The sequence below is a fragment of the Amblyomma mixtum genome, chromosome 4, assembly GCF_055824585.1.
Source record: "Amblyomma mixtum isolate Tamu chromosome 4, ASM5582458v1, whole genome shotgun sequence".
NCBI classification, from domain to species: Eukaryota; Metazoa; Arthropoda; class Arachnida; order Ixodida; family Ixodidae; genus Amblyomma; species Amblyomma mixtum.
This window is the reverse complement of record NC_143015.1, coordinates 154,626,503-154,651,925: the sequence shown is the minus strand read 5'-3', so window position 1 is coordinate 154,651,925 and position 25,423 is coordinate 154,626,503. Positions and strand designations below refer to the sequence as shown.

Genomic DNA, 25,423 nt, shown 5'->3' with positions numbered 1-25,423 from the left:
GATGGTATTTAAGGGGGGCTGGTCTTTGAAAAAAAAAGTTTTGTTAATGAAGTCACAATAATGGAATCTTCTAGAAACATGTATTTTTGTGTGCTGATTCTAAAGATGTAATTTAATTTTAAGTAAAACAAGTCCTTGTGCACTTTTATAATATGTTATGTAACTTTTTGCCAAGAGCTTTCAATAAATTTTGCTCCAGGAAACTTGCTAGGACGCATGCCACTGGTTTGTCCTTACATCAAACTATGCAATAAGGGCAAAATTATTATCATGCCTATCACAGAAGTTGAGTTACAGGGTTCTGAATTTGCCACTTCACAAACGGGAAGAAACTGATGATTTCAAAATCCTACAACTCACCTTCTATAACAGACAGGTTGACAATTTTACCCTTATTGCATAGCTTTAAGTCAAGAGAAACCAATGGCATGCAGTCTAACAAGTTCCCCGCGGTAGAATTTCTTTCAAATTCTCGGCAAAAGTTACCCAACAGACTGTATAAGTGCACAAGGACTTGTTGTACATAAAATTCAATTGCGTATTTGGAATCAACACGTGAAAATGCATGTTCCCTGAAGATTTCATAGTTGTGAGTTCAGTAATAAAAATTTATTTCTAAGATCCTCTTCCCCCCTTAGATATACCAGCACTGTCAGCAAAACACACTGAGACGAATGCCAGAAGGACATCCGCACTTGCTGTATCAATGCCTTCCAGAGTCCGAAAGCAAACAAGGGAAGGGGAATGAGGGGCTCGTTTTTTAAATATGACAGAAGCCAACTGCCACAGAAACCAAGGGGCACAGGTGATTTTTTTTTATTTATTTATTTTGTGGTGTTAAACAATTTTAGAATATTACTGAATATGTTGTCGCTTAAAGCTAATTGATTAGAAAAGCAGAAGAAAAAACAACCACATGCCGCCGGTGGGATCCGAACCCACGACCTCCGAATTACGCGTCCGGTGCTCTACCTCTGAGCTACGGCGACGGCTGTCAAACCTTCTGCTTTCGGGGGTATTTATGTTTACAAGTACACCTAACCTTGGGAGTGTTCATCAGCGCCACCCACGTTCATAAGCGGCGGACGTAGAACGCCCTGGAGTTACCGCAGGTGTGACGTAGAACGCCATCGAACGGAGAGGGTGGAAGCTGCGTGAGAACCCTCTTATGCTTCCTATGGCGTCAAGGCTGCCAGAACCAAGGCCCTCGCTAAGCAATTAAGCAAACAAGGGAAGGGGAATGAGGGGCTCGTTTTTTAAATATGACAGAAGCCAACAGCCACAGAAACCAAGGGGCACAGGGGATTTTTTTTTTATTTATTTATTTTGTGGTGTTTTTAGAATATTTTTAGAACAATTTTAGAATATTACTGAATATGTTATCGCTTAAAGCTAATTGATTAGAAAAGCAGAAGAAAAAACAACCACATGCCGCCGGTGGGATCCGAACCCACAACCTCCGAATTACGCGTCCGGTGCTCTACCTCTGAGCTACGGCGACGGCTGTCAAACCTTCTGCTTTCGGGGGTATTTATGTTTACAAGTACACCTAACCTTGGGAGTGTTCATCAGCGCCACCCACGTTCATAAGCGGCGGACGTAGAACGTCCTGAGTTACCGCAGGTGTGACGTAGAACGCCATCGAATGGAGAGGGTGGAAGCTGCGTGAGAACCCTCTTATGCTTCCTATGGCGTCAAGGCTGCCAGAACCAAGGCCCTCGCTAAGCAATTAAGCAAACAAGGGAAGGGGAATGAGGGGCTCGTTTTTTAAATATGACAGAAGCCAACAGCCACAGAAACCAAGGGGCACAGGGGATTTTTTTTTTATTTATTTATTTTGTGGTGTTTTTAGAATATTTTTAGAACAATTTTAGAATATTACTGAATATGTTGTCGCTTAAAGCTAATTGATTAGAAAAGCAGAAGAAAAAACAACCACATGCCGCCGGTGGGATCCGAACCCACAACCTCCGAATTACGCGTCCGGTGCTCTACCTCTGAGCTACGGCGACGGCTGTCAAACCTTCTGCTTTCGGGGGTATTTATGTTTACAAGTACACCTAACCTTGGGAGTGTTCATCAGCGCCACCCACGTTCATAAGCGGCGGACGTAGAACGTCCTGAGTTACCGCAGGTGTGACGTAGAACGCCATCGAACGGAGAGGGTGGAAGCTGCGTGAGAACCCTCTTATGCTTCCTATGCCGTCAAGGCTGCCAGAACCAAGGCCCTCGCTAAGCAATTAAGCAAACAAGGGAAGGGGAATGAGGGGCTCGTTTTTTAAATATGACAGAAGCCAACAGCCACAGAAACCAAGGGGCACAGGGGATTTTTTTTTTATTTATTTATTTTGTGGTGTTTTTAGAATATTTTTAGAACAATTTTAGAATATTACTGAATATGTTATCGCTTAAAGCTAATTGATTAGAAAAGCAGAAGAAAAAACAACCACATGCCGCCGGTGGGATCCGAACCCACAACCTCCGAATTACGCGTCCGGTGCTCTACCTCTGAGCTACGGCGACGGCTGTCAAACCTTCTGCTTTCGGGGGTATTTATGTTTACAAGTAACCCAACCTTGACAGTGTTCATCAGCGCCACCCACGTTCATAAGCGGCGGACGTAGAACTTCCTGAGTTACCGCAGGTGTGACGTAGAACGTCATCGAACGGAGAGGGCGGAAGCTGCGTGAGAACCCTCTTATGCTTCCTATGGCGTCAAGGCTGCCAGAACCGAGGCCCTCGCTAAGCAATTAAGCAAACAAGGGAAGGGGAATGAGGGGCTCGTTTTTTAAATATGAGAGAAGCCAATAAAAAAAGAAGAGAAAAAGCTCACCCTGACAGTCTCTGCAAACTTGGTTTGGGTCACGTGCCTGGACTGTGTGTACAGGAACAGCTGGAAAAAAAAAAAAAAAGAGGGAAGTGCGCCTGGCTATGTAGACTTGGCACCAGTAACCTGCATGTTCCTTTAGGCTTTCCTTCTCTCCTGTACTGCAAACACCTTCTAGGACAAACCCAACAGGACAGCTTTGCTAATCAACTTTTGTCCTTGGAAATGCAGCCGATAGTTTGCGCCTAGTCAGTGTCCTTGTCCATGCCTTCTTGGCAAGCAGTGCCGTGGCTCAAAATAATGAATACTAACACACAGAACTTGCCGCCCCGTTAAGGGGGAACATGGGTCTTAGAGCATTTTTTTTTTATTTACAGACCAAATTAAATGAAACTGCACAGACTTATTCAGTTTCTTCTGCTGATTTCAAATATGCAATTTGTTTAGTTCTAGACCAGTTAGTTCCTGAGATATTATATATATACCATGCCATTGTCTGCTGAAACAATAGAAAAGAAATGGGACACCAGAAATTTAATTTTAATGTGTGGGTAGATACTACAATGTGTGAGGAATGCAACGCTGGAAGCAGTTTTCAGTTTTTTGTCCGTGTGGACAAATGGGCTTAATAGTTAGTTTTCAAGGCAGTTGACCAGACACACAGTGCCAGAAAACATGACACACATGAAACTAACTATTAAGCCCATTTGTCCACACGGACAAAAAACTGAAAACTGCTTCCAGCGTTGCATTCCTCACACATTGTAGTATCTACCCACACATTAAAATTAAATTTCTGGTGGCCCATTTCTTTTCTATTGTTTCAGCAGACAATGGCATGATATATATTAATATCTCAGCAACTAATTGGTCTAGAACTAAACAAATTGCATATTTGAAATCAGCAGAAAAAACTGAATAAGTCTGTGCAGTTTCATTGCATTTGGTCTGTAAATAAAAAAAAAATGCTCTAAGGCCCATGTCCCCCCTTAAAGAAACTTGACTCAAAGAGAGTTCACCATTTACTGAGAGAGCTTGCCCACCCACCAAAGAAATTCGGTGGTTGCATATGGGTGCGGATGTCGTTGGTCACAGATGCACCGGCTTTTGCGTTACGGGCCAACAAAGGACAGACCAAAAAGTCCCCGTGCATCACCGAAAAAAAGTAGGCAGCACCAAAGAACTACATGCGAGTGATCACGCATGCCTCATAACATACGGCAGCTGACTGCCCTGGTGTCACAAGAGAGGAAAAGATAAGAACACGAGTGAGCAGTGATAAAGAAACAACGCAAGCAAAGACGCATTACCGGTGGTGTGTTAAAGGAACGCATAGAGAGATGAGGAAGTAATTACTCATTGGCATCCACCCGAGCGCAGCCATACGGCTACAAAGGAAAGCTATACAGCTTTCTCAGAAACTTCGTAGTTAAAGAAAAACTCGTCCTGGTCCGGGGTTCGAACCCAGGACCACCGCTACACCGGAGCAGTCGCTCTACCAATTGAGCTAACCAGAACGGCAAGCTTATGGTAGGGCGAGAGCGAATTGATCAATAACTCGAAGTGGGAACAGTGTTGGTCAAATGTTTAGGGGAATCCCCCAAGGTGGAGTAGATTTGTAATAAGGGAGTCATTACTCATTGGCATCCACCCGAGCGCAGCCATACGGCTACAAATCTACTCCACCTTGGGGGATTCCCCTAAACATTTGACCAATAGAGAGATGAGGTAAGAAAGTGTGCCAAGATAGGGCCAGCCATAGATGGCGCAGGGCAGGACTAACTGGAGAGCATTATGGACTGATGACGATGATAAGCGATGAATCAAAAGAGAAAACCCAACCTCAAGGTGACTTTGCGTGAAACGCTACTCAGTTTGTAGCCACCTCTCCAGATTGCAAACACCTGGTCACTTTGCTTGTGTGCACAAAACAGAACAAGTCTGATCCTTGTTGAAAGGGTATGACTGCATATATCACCATCACTATGCACAAGGAATGAAAACGGACAAGTGGACAAAAAAAAATACCCGATATTAAAAAAAAAAAGACAATAAATGCAGACCAACCAGAAAGTCACGAGCCCGGCACATGATCTCAGCTGGCACTCCTGTCCTGGGGCTGAAGCTATCCTTTGGATAGAGGACCTCACTGCAGCAGTAAGAAGAAAAAAAAGAAATTACGGGGGAACATGGGTCTTAGAGCATTTTTTTTTATTTACAGACCAAATGCAATGAAACTGCACAGACTTATTCAGTTTTTTCTGCTGATTTCAAATATGCAATTTGTTTAGTTCTAGACCAATTAGTTGCTGAGATATTAATATATATCATGCCATTGTCTGCTGAAGCAATAGAAAAGAAATGGGCCACCAGAAATTTAATTTTAATGTGTGGGTAGATACTACAATGTGTGAGGAATGCAACGCTGGAAGCAGTTTTCAGTTTTTTGTCCGTGTGGACAAATGGGCTTAATAGTTAGTTTTCAAGTGAGTTGACCAGACATACAGTGCCAGAAAACATGACATACATGAAACTAACTATTAAGCCCATTTGTCCACACGGACAAAAAACTGAAAACTGCTTCCAGCGTTGCATTCCTCACACATTGTAGTATCTACCCACACATTAAAATTAAATTTCTGGTGGCCCATTTCTTTTCTATTGTTTCAGCAGACAATGGCATGATATATATAATATCTAAGGAACTAATTGGCCTAGAAATAAACAAATTGCATATTTGAAATCAGCAGAAAAAACTGAATAAGTCTGTGCAGTTTCATTGCATTTGGTCTGTAAATAAAAAAACATTATCTAAGACCCATGTCCCCCCCTTAAGACTTCAGCAAAGATCAAAAAGCTGTAATCACCTGGCCAACGCTCTGTCCATAAAGCTGACTAACAAAGGATTGCCCACAATTACCTTTTTCAACACATCACTGTTTTCTGTCACTGTGTCTTCGGTGTTCCTCGTGCTGTCACGCTCTTTCAACACTTTTCCGCTGTGACTGTGCTCTCAAAATGTTCACATGAATGCTTATGTTGGAAGTTATGCAAGTTGAAAGAGCTAGTGCTATGTCCCATCATCTGAGTATGTCAGTACTTGATTCTGTTTTTTAGATAAAATGAAGTGAAATAAAATTTACGATCCCTACACAATGAATTTACCATCCACCATGATCCGCACATCACAGAAAAAAAGAAAACCTGGGCCGGCTTGCACGAAACAAATAAGACCGGCTTATTTCCAGTCTAATCTTACTCGCGGTCTAAAAGCTCTCTCGGTTTTGAAGAAAGGAAAGGTGCATAGCTGGTTCATTTTGTCAGTGGACACCTCAAATACACCATGAACTCCGACTGAAAGTTCGGTAACTCAACGTTTTAGTCGGAGTTCGTGGTGCATTTGAGGTGTCCACTGACAAAATGAACCAGCTATGCGCCTTTCCTTTCTTCAAAACCGAGAGAGCTTTTAGACCGCGAATAAGATTAGACTGGAAATAAGTCGGTCTTATTTGTTTCGTGCAAGCCGGCCCTGAAGACGGTATGCCTCGAAGGAATCTGTGCCCCCTTACAGGTTCATACACATACATAACAGCAAGGTTTTCTTGGCAACCACAGAAAATGTAGAGAGGCATCAATTTCAATAGTATATAATAGCAGGAGGGAACGTAGCATTTTGATTGAAGACGGGTCTTCCCTAGCAGTAACACAAGCAATACAATTTAACAATAATTTTCAATTTTGGTTGCAAAAGTTACACAAGCTTTGCACTTTGGTCCGTTTCTAATCACCTGCTGTCCAATGCATAGACTCCAGGAACTAGAGTCACAAAGCGAAAATTCAGACCTGTTTTTCAGACATGCTTGTTTATTCTGACTTTTTTTGGGGCACTGCGACATAGTCCATAGAGCCAATGCATAACAGCAGCCGAAATTTCATAAGAATCACAACCGGCGCACCGCCATTGACCGTTCTATTTTTCAGACCCCGTTTGCAATCGCCGCCAATACCCAAGCCACCATATAATGTGTACAGAGGAACCCCATTAATTCAAACTGTAAGGGCGATCATAAAGTCGGTGAAATGAAATTTAAAGGTGCACTGAAGAGGATTCTGAACATGTCTTTTTGCCGCGGGAACTCAATCCACACATTCCTAGCATTCTTAGAAACAGTGACTTATTGCCCTGTGTGGCTAATTTCCCCAATTAAAACGAATTGGCGTCCGGCTCCCGCCTTTTTTTTTTTTAATTCTGCCTCGTACGGTGGGAGGAGTCGACCAACGCGTGGAGCGCCTTTCACCCAGTCCCGTGGAGGCTTTGCTTTCGCTTTATTTTGTTTTTTAGGTTTCCATGAATAAATAGTTTCATTCGCAGATAATATAGCTGCAAAATAAGCCCAAAGAAATAAAAATACGCGCGGACTATTTGCTACTACGGACTACTACGTATTACTCCGCCGATGGCAGAGTGGCAAGCCGCCACGGGACTGGGTGAAAGGCGCTCCACGCGTTGATCGACTCCGCCCACTGTACGAGGCAGAATTAAAAAAAAAAAGGCGGGAGCCGGACGTTAATTCGATTTAATTGGGGAAATCGGCCACACAGGGCAGTAAATCGCGGTTTCCAAGAAAGCTCGGAACGTGTAGATCGAGTTCCTGCAGCAAAAAGACAAGTTCAGATTCCTCTTCAGTGCACCTTTAAGCTAAAAGGAAGATTCTTAATGGCAGGGCTGATATTTTCCGCGGGTGGGCACAACACGAACACATGTGGTATTTGAACTCGTACTGTTCTTGGTCGTCGTCCGCTGTACAAACTCACACAGGCAGTAGTACGAGTGCACAGAATTCATCTATTCCATCTTTCATCCCGAACACGGGAAGAGGTAGCAGAGAAGTGCGTGGGAGGTGTACAACTTCACAGGAATGGTGAGCAGAAGAAAATGGCTAGGCTTTTGTAGCGTGAGCTACATTGGCCACAGTCTCGCCGTTTCGCGTGCTCCCTCCGTCGCCTCGCTGCGCGCGCTTGCCGCTGCTGCCGCCGGCGCAGAGCCACGTGACGTCACTGCTCTACGCTACGTACATCCAGGCATAGCAGAGCTAAGCCACTGCCAACTTTTTAAAGCGAGGCGAGCATACCTGCGGCAAAACACACCTCAGCCCCAACTTCACTATTGCAAAACTGTCGGCCCCTGGTGTTCTGATGACAGGCAAGACGCCCCTCATTACACCGATGCCACCACAGTGGGCATATCGCCAGTTACGATGCCTATTTTGGCTCGAATCGTTACGCGCAAGTATGAAGGCCAACGCTGACGGAGCGCTTGCTTCGGTTCTTTATGATGCGTCGTCGGCAAACCCTTAGCGTCGATCCGATGGCCGAGAAAAGTGACTTCGTCTTGCCGGAATTTGCACTTATCCTTGTGCAGTCGGAGACCGTACTCCCGCAGGCGCTGCAGCACCCTCTTCAGCCTTGATACATCGTCCTTTTTTTCACCGATGATAATATCATCCAGGTACACCTGAACTCCTGGAATATCGCCCAGCAGCGCGTCCATCCGCCTCTGGAATATAGCTGGAGCAGAACTTATGCCAAAAGGTAATCGGTTGAAACAGAAGACAGCCCCTGGAGAAGTTGGCAAGCGGGAACATGCGGACGACGCTCCGACCACGTCGCAAGATAGCCCAGAAGCATCCGGGACGGAAACTGGCCCGCCTGGTTTGCGAGGATCAACCAGACAGCGACGGCCACCTGTACGCTTTTCTCTTTAAGGGGGGAGAGATGATGCGTCGTCGGCAAACCTTGGCATGACCACGTGATCAGAACGTCACCTCACCGGCGGGCTATAAAAGGAGCTGCCTGAATAAATCGTTCCTTCTTGTTGTGTCATTCCTGTGTGATGCTATATAACACTTTATTGGTTCTTTCAAAGGCTGTCGATCAAATAAAATTCGACGAACACACATTCCGAGATTACATGACACCAGATAAACATCTAGTATTCTATATGTTGGCCAAACAAAACTGTATTAAAGGGAGTAGTTTCTTCAGAATGGTACTCTGAAGTAGGTCACATCAACGAAACTACCGGCTTCGTCATCTGCAGTACGACCACCTGTGCAGTTGATAATGCAGCTACACTATAGTGGCGTGCGCCGACTGACTCTATTACAATTTCGAATGATGCCTACATTGTGCTGTTTGGACAAGAAAAGCGTGCAGAATGTCGCACGTAGCCTAAAATGGAGCATTCACTCAGCCGGTGTGTGAACCACCTTAATGTTTTTTTTTTGTGTGAGAAATTTTATCGACATTTTCGCAGTCAATAGAGTCTGAAAAATTAGTCGTCCCCTGTACAGTGAAAGCCCGTTAATTCGACCCTCGTTAATTCGGAAAATCGGATAATTCGACGCGCACGCGAGGTCCCTGCAGTTATGCATAGGAGTCTATCGGGCGAAACTCTCGTTAATTCGAACAAATTTTGCCGTGCGACGGTTAATTCGACTTCACACCGCAGCCCACCAAGCCGGTCCGCCGAGAGCGAAAAGAAAAAAACGCTGCCACGAGCGGCGCTACTGTACGACTGATAGGACATCCATGTGACCATCGTCATCAGCAGTGTGAGAGAGGGCGAGGGAAGGGAGGTTAGCGGCGGCCGAAGCGGCCGGCGTCTTTCTTTGTGCTACGTTGTGTCGCAGCAGTCCTGTTGGTGTCGTCCGCTTAACCCTATCGACAGCAAGTCTCATTTTGGCATGTGTCGTCGTTTTCAAGTGTTCTTGCTGCTACGATCGCGGTTATTTAACCATAAGGCGGCGCCTTTCTTGGTAATTGCGCACTTTGCCAGTGTGTTTACTGCGCTGCTTTCGAGTGGGTAGCGCGCAGTGCCTGCGCGCCTTGCCTTTGCGTCCTGTCAGCTGACCGAGGATGAAAAAATAAATAATAAATAATTGAAGCGACAGGTGCTGCCAACGACGATTCGTCGGAAGGTGACGATTGTGAGCAGTTGCCCCGAATGCCGAAACGCACGGTGAAAGAAGCCGTAGCAGTTTTGTCCGTGCGAGAGCACTTCTGTGAATAAATCCCCGACGGTGCGTGTGCCGCGGAGCACCTGGCAGCTCTTAGAGCTATCGTAGTCGCTCAAATTCACTCGAAAAAGCAGACGACGGTAACAGATTTCTTTGCCAAATAAGGGTATGTCCTGTTGCGACAAACATTGTTTTTTGTTGTTCATCTGACATTTCGACATTCGGATAATTCGACAATTTTTCACGGTCCCATCAGTGTCGAATTAACGAGCTTTTACTGTACATGGAGTAACGAAACACCTTCAGACATGCCTGCAGTGTGAATGTTACGTTCTACAGCACCACACAGTTTTTGTTTTTTTTTCTAAGCTCACCTTTTCACAACCCAGCAGCCCTGTATGAGCACTGCCACCTGTTGGAGAAACCGCACAACAGACGTGGGGTCCGACTTGGGAGGCAGCACCGACATGAGTTTGGCAAAGTCAATAACCTTGGCTGGAAAGGAAGAAAATCAAGCAAACTAGGCTTAACCCTGGACAATGCAAATAAAATTATGCCTCCTTGGCACTCGGATACAGTACACACTCGATAACTCAAACTCAAAGGCGAATGAAAAATTTGTTGAATTTATGCTGAGTTTATATCAATAAATGACCGCCGTTTTAACACACAGTAGTTGATGGTTAAACCCTTTTCATATACCGTATTTACTCGCATAATAGGCGCACTTTTTTTCCAGAAAATTCGCCTCAAAGTTCGGGCTGCGCCTATTACGCGGGGTAAAATTTCCGGAAATTTTTCGACTCGCAAAATTGAACACACTGCGTAAACGCACTCGTGTACGGGCCGCACCCCGTTTTCGCGAAGAAAATATTTAAAAAAAAATGATCCGTGTAAGGCCCGCACCAAAACTTTCTACGACACGCGCCGAGGCCTCCGCGATCGACTCCGGCTGCGCGCAACGGGCGCTTGATCGCGGAGGCCACACACGCGCACAGGAGCTTCCAGACGCCGCCCACGGAGGGCGCCCAAGGCAAAGCTCATCATCACCACCAACGTTTTCCTTCGCCACAAGCTTTTGCTATCCATATCGCCATCAGCATCTCCAGCTCCAGTTCTTTTTTTTTTTTTGCTATCAGAACCGGGATCAGTGCCGGGATCTGCGGTAGCGCGATAGTTCATCGTGGTTTGTGGCTTTGCCGCGGAGCGTTGCTGTTTTAGCTCGACGGGCAAGCACCTTAACAGCTACACGGCTGGGAGTCTGCTCTCGAACATGGCAAGCGTGCAGCAGGTCGGAAATTCTACGTGGCTTAGAATTGCGGCAGTTGCGACTGCGGCGTCCCTAAATTTTCGTACGCGACTCCAAGCGCCTAAGTCGGGAACGTTTCCGGCTGGAGATGAAGCTTTCCAAACAGACGTTTAAAGTGAGCATCCCTGAAACTGAGTGCGGCTGTTCTACGCGATGTCGTTGTACGTGGTGTGGGTCCGCAGCAGCTGCGACGGCAGCAGCACTAGTGAGGACTAGTAGTCAGTTCAGCAAAAACTTTGTTAAAATAAAGATTGGGGAGCGGGGGGTGGCGAGGCGTCGGCTTGCAATCGTGTAAATACAGTATTGGTCACAGTGCCAAGTTCGGGGTGCGCCTATTATGCGTGGAAATAAAAAAATCTGATTTTTCGCGCCCAAACTAGGGGTGCGCCTATTATGCGAGTGCGCCTATTATGCGAGTAAATACGGTAAACCAGAAGTTCAAAAACATAAAGCAAGTCAGCACTAACAAGAGTTGGTTATCAGTCATCGCTACTGGGTTCCGAGAGAAATCAAGAGAGGAAAAAATAAGCTCCAGGAGCCGACGTTAATAAAAGCCTGCCACTAAGGCATGCCTCGGTGCCTGCATATAGGGTAACAGCATTTTAAACTGTAACAGTTAAAAATTTAGCGGTTAGACTGTAGTTAACCACCTGTTTGCTGATGTCTGGCACGGGTTGCAATACCGCAGTGCAGGGAACACCTTAACTTAAAAAATTTATTTTTAGGTAATATCGCTAACAGCCGTTGGTCAAACACCCCGTCTATAGCTTAAGAACATCATAATTAGTAACCTTTCTTCTTGTGCAATGTTCATTGAGTCATGCAAGCCAAATTAACTTCATTTGTTTCGGCACAAAAAAAAAGGGGGGGGGGGGGGGGCACTTGGAAAACGCTTTTGCAAAAAAAAAAAAGTAAAAATGTCCCATTATAAAAACTGAGCACGTATTTCAGGACACAGCAAACCCCAAAGCAATGAAACAGACAAGAGAGAGAGAAATGAGTCGTACCACTAACGAGAACGGCCTTGATTTGATCCTGAAGTGGGAGGCTGCTGAGCGCATGCATCGAGATTTCCTTTGAAATTCTGAACGGTACTTTGCTGTCGGCACTGAAAGAAGGTACAACAACATCACCAGTTCTATACTAAGAAACACACCAAGCACAGCTCATTAATACATTGGGGTCCAGATTCCCAGAAATTCGTCTGTACCCTGCTCACTGGCACCCTGCAAACTTTTACTGCGTTCCTTTGGCCCCTCCTAGACATCTAACAATAGATTCAAGAACCATGCCAGCCTGACAGAATCTCTCTGTTTGGTGAAACGGTTCATCATCATCAGCAGCAGCTTTACTATGTCCACTAAAGGGCAAAGATCTCTCCCATAACCCTTCAACTAACTTGGTCCTATGCCAGCGGAAGCCACCCACACCTGCAAACTTCTTAAAGGGACACTGAGGAGAGCACTATTAATATATTTTTTATAGCAAAATCCGATAGTTCGGCATGTCATGGCTTTGTTGCCACTTGGCCGGCAGCGAAAAATGCATTTATTTCTAAGAAATTTGGATTCGAAGTTGAAAAGGTTTTTTCCGCCGCTGTGATTCAAACTTGGGATTCGGCTATGACGACAGAGGACTAAGTGACGTGAAACATGACGTGACATGACGTGACGCAGACTCCGTGATTTCTGGCGGCCAGCAGTGCGGCCTAGCAGCAGCCGAAAAGAAAGCTACCGCCGGCCGCACGTTGAAGGCATCTCGGCTATTGCGGCCGTCGCTACAGTCGCTTCGCTTACGTTTGCACCGGCGTTTTGCGAGCGTTACGATGGATCTCGTTCTCGAAGTCGTCAACGAAGTTCTCGCAAATAGACACCTTTAGCATACCGTGTACCTTGATACCGCTAGCGGAATACCGGGAGCCCACCTAACGCCGGCGAGCAGGCGCTGATTGGTCCCGATGCTTCAGGCGAGCGCGTAGCTGCCCGGCACGTGGTGCCATCTGGCGACGTCAAGGAGATTTGCGCATGCATTGGCTGCGCCTCAGTGATTTGTGCTTCTCGTGTCCTAGCGTTGCTAGAACCATTGGTTCTAACAACACTGTTTTGTTATATGACGTCATGACGCTTGTACTTGCGAGTTTGGCCTGTGGCGGCGATACCTGTATTTTGGTTCTTGCTCTTTTCTACGTTACAAGAGCTTTGTTGTCAGTATGAGTGGCGTTTTTGTAATCAGGAGCTGGTATTCTGTCGATACAAGCCAACTTCAATTTCTCCTCAGTGTCCCTTTAATCTCATCCGCCCACCAGCTAACTCTCTCAACACCCCCTGCTATGCTTGCTTTATCTTGGTATTCAGCCGTTACCCTTCACGACCATCGGTTATTTTGCCTTCGCATTACATGCCCAGCCCAAACCCCTTTCTTCCTCTTGGTTTCGACTAGGATGCCATTAACCTGCATTTGTTCCCTGACCCACTCTGCCCTCTTCCGGTCTCTTAACGTCGTCCCTATCCTTCTCCATTCCAAAGCTCACTGCACTGTCCTCAATGTCTTTTCCAACTCGCTTGCTGAAAGGCTGAAACACAAACATTTACAGCTTTTTTAAGGAAGGACCCTGGTCTTGAAAAAAAAATTTTATTAATCTAGATATAGTAATGAAATTTTCAGGCCACATGTATTTTTGTGTGCTGATTTTAGATATGTCATTTAATTTTGTGTAAAACAATTCCTTGAGCACTTATGCAATTTTTATGCAAGTCTTTTGGAGAGAGCATATAAGAAAATTGCTGCAGGAAACTCGCTGAAATGCATGCCATTGGGTTCTCTTGACACCAAGGAATGCAATAAGGGTAAAATTATCATCCTGGCTATCATAGAACTTGAGTTATAGGGTACTGAAGCTGCCACTTTTCACACACAGGAATACACACTTTTCTTCTCATTTCTGAAGCGACAACTTCAAAACTGTATAACTCAAGTTCTATGATAGCCAGCATGATAATTTTACCCTTATTGCATTCCTTGGTGTCAAGAGAACCCAATGGCATGCATTTCAGCGAGTTTCCTGCAGCAAATTTTCTGCAAAACCTTTCCCAAAATACTTGCATAAAAAGTGCACAAGTGCTCAAGGAATTGTTTTACACGAAAGTAAATGACATATCCAGAATCAGCGCACAAAACTACATGTGGCCTGGAAATTTCATAACTGTGACTTCATTAATAAAAATTTTTTTTCAAAGACCAGGGTCCCCCCTTAAGCACTGCTCTGACCACCACTAGATCTCAGTCCTCTAATGCCCACACAAGCTGCAGCACTTTGAAATTTGGTGCATATAACAAGTTAAGCGAAATCAGCGATAGCGACAAATAAAAGAGCACCTCTTGCATGCTCACCTCTGTTTCGCTTGGCTTGCCTGACCAGGTCCTTGTGGACCATCCCTGGAGAAATGAAAGACGAGAAAGAATTAATCTGGTTGAATCTACAAAACATCTACAAAAGCCAGACACAACATCCTGAAAAGCCGGGATCTTGTCAGGTTTGTCCAAACACAAAGAAAAGAACTGTGTGCATTGTCAACAAAAGATGCAGTTCTGATACCCTGAGCAATTGTAGCACTGCTATTGAATGACTTGATATCTGGGTTTTAATGTCCTGAAGCTGTGCATAAAATATGAGGAATGCTAGAATGGAGGAACCTGGACTAATTTATATCACACAGGGTTTTTTAACGCGCATTGACGTCGCACACCACACAGACGCTTTCGCATTTCACCTCCATCTAAAATGTGGCCCGTAGCGGCCAAGTTCCGATGCCACGACCTTGGGATCAACAACAGAACACCAAAGAATGAGTCTCAAAACAACAAGCCACCCTTGTCTGGGACCCTTGGCTGCTGGTAGATATTCACAAGATTGAAAGGATCCAGAACTTGGCCGTGCAATTTGTTGATGCCAACTACTCCAGAAATTTTAGCATCTCCGCTGCAAAGAATGACCTTGGATGGGAATCACTCCAGCAGCGAAGGAAACTTCTTAGACTAAAATTTCTCCACAGTGTCTTTCACAATAAGACTGGTATTAACAGGGAGCATTATTTGCGACATCCCGATTATGTCTCACCGCGTCTTGATCATGCCTTTAAAATTAAAGAGATCAGGTGTAAAACGAACTTCTTCAAGATGTCCTTCTTCCCCCAAACAATTCGAGATTGGAATAAACTCCCACATGATATTGCTACCATTACCTCCACTGATGTTTTTTTTTTTCCTCACTGCGAAATATGCATTGTAATTAAGCCCTTGTTTCTTCAATGATTGTAAAAGTGTTACCTGTCTACTTGTTTGATTGTAAATTCAGTTGCTTGCCTATCTTCTTTTTATCTGCATTTCCTGCTTTTTCGACTGTGTTTGAGTCGTCTTCCCCCCCACTGTAATGCCTCACGGCGCTGTGGGTACTGAAATAAATAATAAATAAATAAATAAATAAATAAATAAGTAAGCATCTCCCAAGTCCTATTTTCTGCTGCTGTGAAAACTTTGTTTGGCGAAGATTTCACTTGCTGCGACATGTTAACCAGCGCGAATAAAACAGCGGACAAGCTGTTCGCAACAAGGAGAACCAGGCAGAGACTAGCACACCTTGGCTTCTCGAGGACGAGATCCTTAAAGTAGTCCTGCAACGTCTTGGGCAGTTCCGATTCGTCCCGGTCCATTTGAGGGCAGACCAGCATGGACCGCTCAACTCCCGACCTTTCAGACTGCGAGAAGAGGGAACAATGCGATTACCCACACAAGCACAAACAACTAAGCAAGCTCAGTCACCAAGTGAAGATGTTCAGCAGGCTACAAGCACCTTCAGGTCCCAGAATTTATTTATTTATTTATTTATTCACAGATACCTGCAGCGCCCGAAGGCATTATTGCAGGGGGGCATACAATGAAATCAAGCACTATAAGTCAGGTGATGAGACATTCAAACAGCACATGGAACAGCCATAAAATACAGAAAAATCAGGCACACACACGAGTACATTAATGAAACAAAGTTAAGATTAAGCAAACAAGGAAGGGGAATGAGGGGCTCGTTGTAAATATGAAAGAAGCCAACAGCCACAGAAACCAAGGGGCACAGGGGATTTTTTTTTAATTAATTTATTTATTTTGTGGTGTTGATCAATTTAGAATATCACTGAATATGTTATCGCTTAAAGCTAATTGATTAGAAAAGCAGATCGGAGGTCGTGGGTTCGGATCCCACCGGCGGCATGTGGTTGTTTTTTCTTCTGCTTTTCTAATCAATTAGCTTTAAGCGATAACATATTCAGTGATATTCTAAATTGATCAACACCACAAAATAAATAAATTAATTAAAAAAAAAATCCCCTGTGCCCCTTGGTTTCTGTGGCTGTTGGCTTCTGTCAAAGTTAAGATTAAGTGATTCAATGAATAAAAGCACAAAACGACGTTTCTGGGAAGTTTGTTCCAAACTGATAAGACATGCGGAAAGAAAGAGTTCTGATAAATGTTTGTTCGGCATTTGATTTCACGCATCTTAAAAGCATGATCACAACGTACAGATACAAAATGTTGCTGCTGAACACACAGAGTTTTGTCAATCCGGGTTTTGCGTGCGTTAGCAACAGAAAAAAAATTTTACACCAGGCATAACAATCAGAAGCTCTCCACTTCCAGGCATAAGCAGCACATCAGTCAAGCTCATGTTTCGCTGGGGACCTGCACTATGGACTACTGGCAAAAAGTGGAGGTTTAGTTAAGTTACACTGGGTTTGAAGTAGCGGCCATGTGAATGTGTACCAACTCTCTTTGCATATGAAACCAACATTGAGTAAGATAACCCGACTCAGAACACAGCATTTCTACATGCTGGAATATTTTAGCTCTGTTAAAGAATGAACCAGTAAGCCTTAAAACACTAGAGGCACGGTACGAATCATTAAAATCATAGGTTTGAAACACAAACCTTGTTTCCGAGATTGTGATGACTATGTTTAAACGTCCCTGTGCTGTGCAGGAAAAAACATATTCATGTTGGGGTGTCCAATTTTAATTAAAAGAATAGGGAATCTTAACTTATGCTAAACAAAAAAGACTCAATGATATCAGACAAGGTGAAGTAAAATATTGTGGCCTTTGAAAAATGTAAAACATGCAAACATTTTATGCATCCAGGATTGTACGTGGAGCCAACATGTTGCTATGTCACTGTCGATGAAGCAGGCTGATAGCTCTGCCCGCAAATAAGGAATACCTACAGACGCACTCCCGAACGTACACGCCCTTTCGAAATTTCAAAATACGCAAGAGACTGAGCTTTAAAATCAAATAGAAACATTCAATGTGTAATGCTAGCGTGGAAAATTGGCCGTGTTGGTACATGTCTTGAACAAATAAATAGCAGCGCAAGGAGACGAGGACTAGACAAGAGAACAAGGACGGCGCTCTAGTCACATTCAAAATTTTAAAGATATCTGCACACTCCTACACAGAAAAACATTCCTAGCTACCAAACCAGACAAGAGATTATACAACTTCTGAGTTAATTATGCAATTTCCACTCAACACTGATTTCAAGGACCCAAACTTTTAATCTTTTACAAGTAGTTATATAAACAAATCAGCACACTTTAGGCACTTTTAAGAACTCGTGCTTCCAAAAACAAAACAAAACAAACGCTCAACACAGCCAAACCAGAACTATCATGTAATAAAAGAGATGTACATCTTACAATAATTGGTTTGGTTTGGTTTATGGGGTTTAACGTCCCAAAGTGACTCAGGCTATGAGAGACGCCGTAGTGAAGAGCTCCGGAAATTTTGACCACCTGGTGTTCTTTAACATGCACTGACATCGCACAGTACACGGGCCTCTAGAATTTCACCTCCATCGAAATTCGACCGCCACGGCCGGGATCGAACCCGCATCTTTTGGGTCAGCAGCCGAGCACCATAACCACTGAGCCACCGTGGCAGCTTAATACTTCTTTGTGGCTTGTCGTAAAGGGTTTCAGACACTATAAGGATGATTCGTTCGTGGCACATACTAGCTCCTCAGCAGCAGGAACCTGTGGGGACGCCTTCGTCCCCTGCGTTCACTTTCCCACATTGCACCCCCTACTGTAGTTAGCTCCTCCGCAACGCACTCTTCTCAGTTGGGTTACTGTAACTAACAGGGGAGGGCGCTCGCGTCGCAGCGACACCAGCGCCACGGATGGCGTTTTGCTGCGCGCTTGCGGGGAGCGACGGGGTCTCTTCTCCCTGGGACCCGGATAGCGTGTGGACGTTCACGCGCAAAGCTCCACTCTTCGCCGCGGGCGCCTCGTAGTCGGAACTTGCTCCCGCCACCCCGTCCCGTCCGGCCTCGGAGCTTATCCCTTTGCCCTAGCGTGGGCGAACGTTCGCTCGTAACCGTGCTGGTGAGTCGGACATCCTCGATTCCTCAGTGTATTTTGTTGCTAGCTGGCGTTATTGTTGTTATAGCAATAAATGCCTTGTTTGTGTCAGCCAGTGTGTCGTTCCTTTGTTCCCGCAGAGCAAGGCCCGCCGTGGTCGGCGAGCGCTCGGTAGCGTACGCGACCACGGGGTGGGGTCCGCGCGGTTTTGAACTGGGTCAGCCGCGCTTAAACGGGGAAAACGTGTTTATCACCCCGATTTTAAACCCCACAAACCCAAACCAACAACAAACAAGTTTGTGCACATATGGCAATACGCCATGATCACCAATAGTGATGGTTGTGGTGATGGCGGATGACAATGACGATAATGACGCACCCCAAAGTTGTGAAAGGACGCTTCGATCCAGGGCTCACTCTCCTGCTTCTGCTGGATGAAACGGAATGATTTCTCGCGGGCACGTTTGGAGCGGTCCGTCTCCTGTTGGGCAAACCGCACGGTGACTGCTTTCGGCTCGTCAATCTCTTCCTCTTCCTCGGTTGCTGCACAGATCACAAGCCGGGGGGGGGGGAACTATGAAGCTACAATGTGCGGTGTTTCGCTGCACCGCTGGCATTTTATTTGGATTTTATTTTTTTTTTGAAAACGTCGCACTTATAGAGAAAAAGCACTGTGTACCATGTCCGTGTTATGCCACAAAATTAAAAAACACACACACTAAAGAAAATTCAAGGTACAAAAAATGTCGACGAGCTCACTGCTAAGACTTGTTGTATGTTACCCCAACAGCACCATCTCTCGTGCTGTCACTGTTGTAGAAAAACCGAGCTCACACACATCTGCCTCTCTGTTAATACAGTCTAGCCCGGTTATAACGAAGTCGGCGGGAATCGGAAATCCCTTCGCTATATCCGCTATTTCGTAATATGCGGACTACAAAAAAAAAATGCAAACATCGGCATACCGATTTATTGCCGCTGAAAGAAGTCGTCCAGCGTCCCCTGAACACGTTTCGCGATTGCGGACTTCAGGATTGCGGCTTCCATGCCATCCAACTGCGAACCAAAGATCTGGTCGAACTCCGGACTCCCGAAGGTACATCCGTAGCGTAGCGTGTCAACAGCTGCGAGCGATGGCCGCTGCAGAGGTGACCGGCTTAGGGGCACAACTAGCATCGTCGCATTCGCTGTCGGAGGCGCTCTCCGCCAAGGTCTCTTCCATGACACTCCCGGCAACTTCTTCAGTCGTCAAGTCCTCGGAGGCAACAAGGTCTTCGTCGGCGAAAACGAAGTCCATGTGGCTTAGACCCGCAAAAATCGTCTCTGTTCTTTTTTACATTTTTCCCCTGCACGGCGTGCTCTACCGCTCTACGCCGTGACGCCGTTCAAGGACGGCGCAACACAAGACCGGCGTGCCATGCGATGCAGTGAAGCAACCTTTCGCTCCGCAGGAGAGCAGACGACGCCACGAAAGGACGCCGTCAGCCGAATTTGCTCTTATTTTCGCTGAAAAAATCGCCTCAAGGACGCAAAAATGTGTTGATTGGCAGATTATTTTTCGGTTGGTATTAAATCTCTTCGTTATATCCGCTGACGTGCTCTTATTTACTTCGTTGAAACCGCACCCAAAATGTATTGAAAATGCAAAAATGGGAATGGGAAATTGAAATCCCTTCGTTATAACCGCTATTTCGCTATAAGTGGCTTCGTTATAAACGGGCTAGACTGTACTAAAGAGGGCTTCTATGGCGTGGGATGCAGAAGTTGATCCTTGCGGCGATATAACACCGCTGTGTTGCCCCAAAAAGCTATTTATTTATTCGGATACCCACAGTGCCACAAATAGCATTACAGTGGGGGGAAATAACATGTAGTACATACGAAAACAGGCAACAATGTGATGTACAGAAGATTAATCGCGACAGATCACAATAGGCCATGAACAAGGAATTTACAAAGGTGACGCTAATAAATCATTTGACATAACTGACGCTACCTCTTAAGGGAGCCTATTCCAATCTTTCATAAACTTTGGGAAAGAAGAATACTTGCACATGTCTGTTCTACATGTAATTTCTTTGACTTTTAATGGATGATCACGCTGTAGCGAACAGTGTGGTGCAAGAATATACAAGTCGCAGTTTATGTCAGTCTTGCAATGATAAATGCTATAAAAAAATTTAAATCCCGAAGGATATCTGCGTTTTTCTAGCGATTGCCATCCCAGGGAGTTTTCTGCGCATGAAACGGTAAAATTCCTGCCACAATTATTAAAGACATATCAGACACCAAAACTTTGTAGCCTCTCGAGATTATCTATATCTGCATCCTGTTTTGGTTTACAATGCCTTTCTCCCACTTACAAAGTCAATGCAGTGAAAGCTCAGCGTACCTGCTTCAGCTGCCCTGGCCTTTGCATCTGACTGGTCCAGGTACGGGAATGTTGGCGCCATCTGCACAATGGCACTGAGAGGTGACAGGTGAAGCTCACCTGCACACAAGAGAAAAACACAGTAAATGGAGGATCACCACAGACAGTGACAGGCTATCACATCAGGCTGCCACATCAGGCTGTCACATCAGGCTACCCCATCAGGCTACCATGTCAGGGTAGCACATCAGGTTATCCCATCAGGGTACCACATCAGGCTGCCACATCAGGGTACCATGTCAGTACCCCATCAGGGTACCACATCAGGCTACCCCATCAGGGTACATCAGGCTGCCACATCAGGCTATCACATCGGGCTGCCACATCAGGCTATCTCATCAGGCTCTCCCATCAGGGTACCCCATCAGGCTGCCACATCAGGCTATCACATCAGGCTGCCACATCAGGCTCTCCCATCAGGCTCTCCCATCAGGCTGCCACATCAGGCTGCCACATCAGGGTACCCCATCAGGGTACCCCATCAGGCTGCCACATCAGGCTATCACGTCAGGCTGCCACATCAGGCTCTCCCATCAGGCTGCCACATCAGGCTGCCACATCAGGCTATCTCATCAGGGTACCCCATCAGGGTACCCCCTCAGGCTGCCACATCAGGCTATCACATCAGGCTGCCACATCAGGCTGCCACATCAGGCTATCACATCAGGGTACCCATCAGGCTGCCACATCAGGCTGCCACATCAGGCTCTCCCATCAGGCTGCCACATCAGGCTCTCCCATCAGGGTACCCCATCAGGCTGCCACATCAGGCTATCTCATCAGGCTCTCCCATCAGGGTACCCCATCAGGCTGCCACATCAGGCTGCCACATCAGGCTATCTCATCAGGGTACCCCATCAGGCTGCCACATCAGGCTATCACATCAGGGTACCACATCAGGCTCTCCCATCAGGGTACCCCATCAGGCTGCCACATCAGGGTACCATGTCAGTACCCCATCAGGGTACCACATCAGGCTACCCCATCAGGGTACATCAGGGTACCACATCAGGCTACCCCACCAGGCTGCCACATCAGGCTATCCCATCAGGGTACCACATAAGACTGCCACATCAGGCTATCTCATCAGGCTCTCCCATCAGGGTACCCCATCAGGCTGCCACATCAGGCTATCACATCAGGCTGCCACATCAGGCTCTCCCATCAGGCTGCCACATCAGGCTATCTCATCAGGGTACCCCATCAGGGTACCCCATCAGGCTGCCACATCAGGCTATCACATCAGGCTGCCACATCAGGGTACCCCATCAGGCTGCCACACCAGGCTGCCACATCAGGCTATCACATCAGGGTACCCATCAGGCTGCCACATCAGGCTCTCCCATCAGGCTGCCACATCAGGCTCTCCCATCAGGGTACCCCATCAGGCTGCCACATCAGGCTCTCCCATCAGGGTACCCCATCAGGCTGCCACATCAGGCTATCACATCAGGGTACCACATCAGGCTGCCACATCAGGCTCTCCCATCAGGGTACCCCATCAGGCTGCCACATCAGGCTCTCCCATCAGGGTACCCCATCAGGCTGCCACATCAGGCTATCACATCAGGCTGCCACATCAGGCTATCTCATCAGGCTCTCCCATCAGGGTACCCCATCAGGCTCTCCCATCAGGCTGCCACATCAGGCTCTCCCATCAGGGTACCCCATCAGGCTGCCACATCAGGCTATCACATCAGGCTCTCCCATCAGGGTACCCCATCAGGCTCTCCCATCAGGGTACCCCATCAGGCTGCCACATCAGGCTACCCCATCAGGCTGTCACATCAGGGTACAACATCAGGCTGCCATATAAACAAAGAGCTGTTCTGGTGAAGAACTGCTCTTCAACTAGTGGCACTTGAAAGAAAGAAAAAAAACACCGCATGCAGCTTTCAGATAAAATGAACTTAATCAGTGCTATAGGTGTAGCCCCGTGCACTTATTTCTTTAAGTGCTAGCAGATAGCACAGGACAAATGTCTAATCACAAGGACATATGAGCTCAATTAGGACTTTGAGAGGTAGGGAGAAGAGAATGCTCCACACAATTTGTACCGCACGATCTGGTGCAATTTTAAAAAAAGTAAAAAATTAAAAAGCAATAAATTTGCAAAATATTTTCTGTCACCCAGAAGCAATTTAACTCAATATCCACCACCCCGAGCAGCACTTTTCAGCGCAGCCCAAACCACAGTCCACATATGTTCTGCATGGCTCTGGACAACCAGGGCGACACTGTCTCGGGACAGCAGGTCCAGGAGGGAATTAGTATCAGTTAAGAGATGCCATGACGATGAGCTCGTTTAGTTTAGTCTGGCAGTTTGAAAATTAGGTGCATGAAAACTGAGTAGAGTCATATCACTGGGATAAACAAAAGGTTGCTATGTACGATGCAGCAACAAGCCACCCTGGCATGCGCACACTAAAGTAGTGCAACAGTTCATCAACTCAATGACTGATATGGTATGAATGTATGTGAGGTTAACATCCCAAAGCAACTCGATCTATGAGGGACGTCACAGTGGGGGCTCCGGAACAATTTCAACCACCTGGGGTTCTTTAACGTGCACTGACATCGCACAGCACACGGAATGTTCTACACAGTTCCTCTCAAACCGAGCATCATGACACACGAGAAATCGTTTGGTTTGGTTTATGGGGTTTAACGTCCCAAAGCGACTCAAGCTACGAGAGACGCCGTAGTGGAGGGCTCCGGAATAATTTCGACCACCTGGGGTTCTTTAACGTGCACTGACATCGCACAGTACACACGAGAAATCATCTCTGGGTGTGGTATGTGGTATTCAATAGTTACCCTGTGTCGGTAGGGTATAGTACTGTATTATAATAACAAAGAGACAACTCGCTCCAAAGGTAGAGCTTCTGTAAGCTAGAAAACAGCTAAACATGAACAGAAGTGTCGTAATCGGATGACTTCGCAACTAAAATGCATGCATCAAGACCATGCTTGTGCGCGGATCCCAGGGACTACACTACACCACCCTCAAAATTTCAAAAATGGTGGCAACCCACCCTTTGTGATGAGGACATCATGAGTTTGGGTTAACTGGCAGGAAGATTTTTAAATCCAATTTTATCAACAATGAACAACTATTTTGCTATCAGAAAAACGTCAACGTACCCAGAGAGCCAAAGAATAAATTATTATGGACAGCAATAACTGCATGAAGTTGTCCTCAATGTTCCTTTAATGTAGCAGTAGTAGTGGTAGTTTATTATTACAAAAATAGAAAAAGGAAGGAAAAGATGTCCCAAACTGCACCTGGGCTAAGAGGAATGCTGCAGTGGAAGGGCTCTGGATTAATTTACACCACCTGCAGTTCATTATGTACACCGACATAGCACAGCACGTGCATGTTTTTGCATTTAGCCTCCATCTAAATGTTGCCACCGTGGCCAGAATTTGATGCTGTGACCTTGGGGTTAGTAACCAAACGCCATCATCATCAGCAGCAGCCTGACTACGCCACTGCAGGGCAAAGGCCTCTCCCATGTCTCTCCAATTAATTCTGTCCTTTGCCAGTTGCGGCCACCGTATTCCCGCAAATTTCTCAATCTCATCTGCCCACCTAACTTTCTGCCGTCCCCTGCTACGCTTGCCTTCTCTTGGAATCCACTTTACCCTTAAGGACCAGCGGTTGTCTTGCCTTCGCATTACATGCCCTGCCCAAGCCCATTTCTTCCTCTTGATTTCGATTAGGATGTTATTAACCCACATTTGTTCTCTCACCCACTCTGCCCGCTTCCGATCTCTTAACGTTACATCTGTCATTTATCTTTCCATAGCTCGCTGCGTTGCCCTTAACTTACGCTCAAACTATCTTTGTTAGCCTCCACGTTTCTGCCCCATAAGTGAGTACCGGTAGGATACAGCTGCTGTAGACTTTTCTCTTGAGGGATATTGGTAAAAGCCAAGCACCATGACTGCCTAGAGCCGCTGCTGCAGGTGAAGAAATCATCACCGTCGGATCTCGAGGAGCAGAGGGTGATTACACGAGATGGCAATGCAAAGCACACTTGCAAAACTCTGTCTTTGTACAGCTGAGATTCAGTGTGTTTTCACCTCGTCCAAGCTTCCACCTTTACCATCAGAAGGCACAAAACCTCGGAGCTTAAAAGGCAAAAGACAAGTACACAAAAAGTGCTCAAACCTGGCCTGAGAACTCCCACGGCGTAGTTCTCGGCGGAGCTCGACGCCTTCACCGACGTCAGAATCTGCTTGTCCATCCTGGAGCTATTTGGTTCCCAGCATGCACGAGGTGTGAAAGGGTGATGAAGGAAGAAAGGATCAGTGCTCACAGACCGAACACACAGTTTCACCAGGCAGAAACTAAAGCATGGATATTTTGATAAAATATGAATAAATAAATATTAGAGGAGGCCTAGACAATGCCCAGCCTCGTTTGCG

At 46.0% G+C, this 25,423-nt stretch overlaps 1 protein-coding gene across 1 annotated transcript in view; it reads right to left on the bottom strand.

Moving 5' to 3' along the window:
- Nucleotides 1-25,423, bottom strand: part of LOC149348858 (DNA-directed RNA polymerase III subunit RPC5-like) — a 45,728-nt gene that overhangs the window by 10,795 nt on the left and 9,510 nt on the right. The window contains exons 4-11 of the mRNA XM_089540968.1: nucleotides 25,167-25,249; nucleotides 20,954-21,052; nucleotides 18,941-19,104; nucleotides 15,791-15,909; nucleotides 12,163-12,263; nucleotides 10,221-10,341; nucleotides 4,895-4,976; nucleotides 2,834-2,893 (exon numbers count right to left, since the gene is read on the bottom strand). Of these exons, the coding sequence (XP_089397094.1) occupies nucleotides 2,834-2,893; nucleotides 4,895-4,976; nucleotides 10,221-10,341; nucleotides 12,163-12,263; nucleotides 15,791-15,909; nucleotides 18,941-19,104; nucleotides 20,954-21,052; nucleotides 25,167-25,249 (829 nt within the window). The remainder of the gene's footprint in view (nucleotides 1-2,833; nucleotides 2,894-4,894; nucleotides 4,977-10,220; nucleotides 10,342-12,162; nucleotides 12,264-15,790; nucleotides 15,910-18,940; nucleotides 19,105-20,953; nucleotides 21,053-25,166; nucleotides 25,250-25,423) is intronic.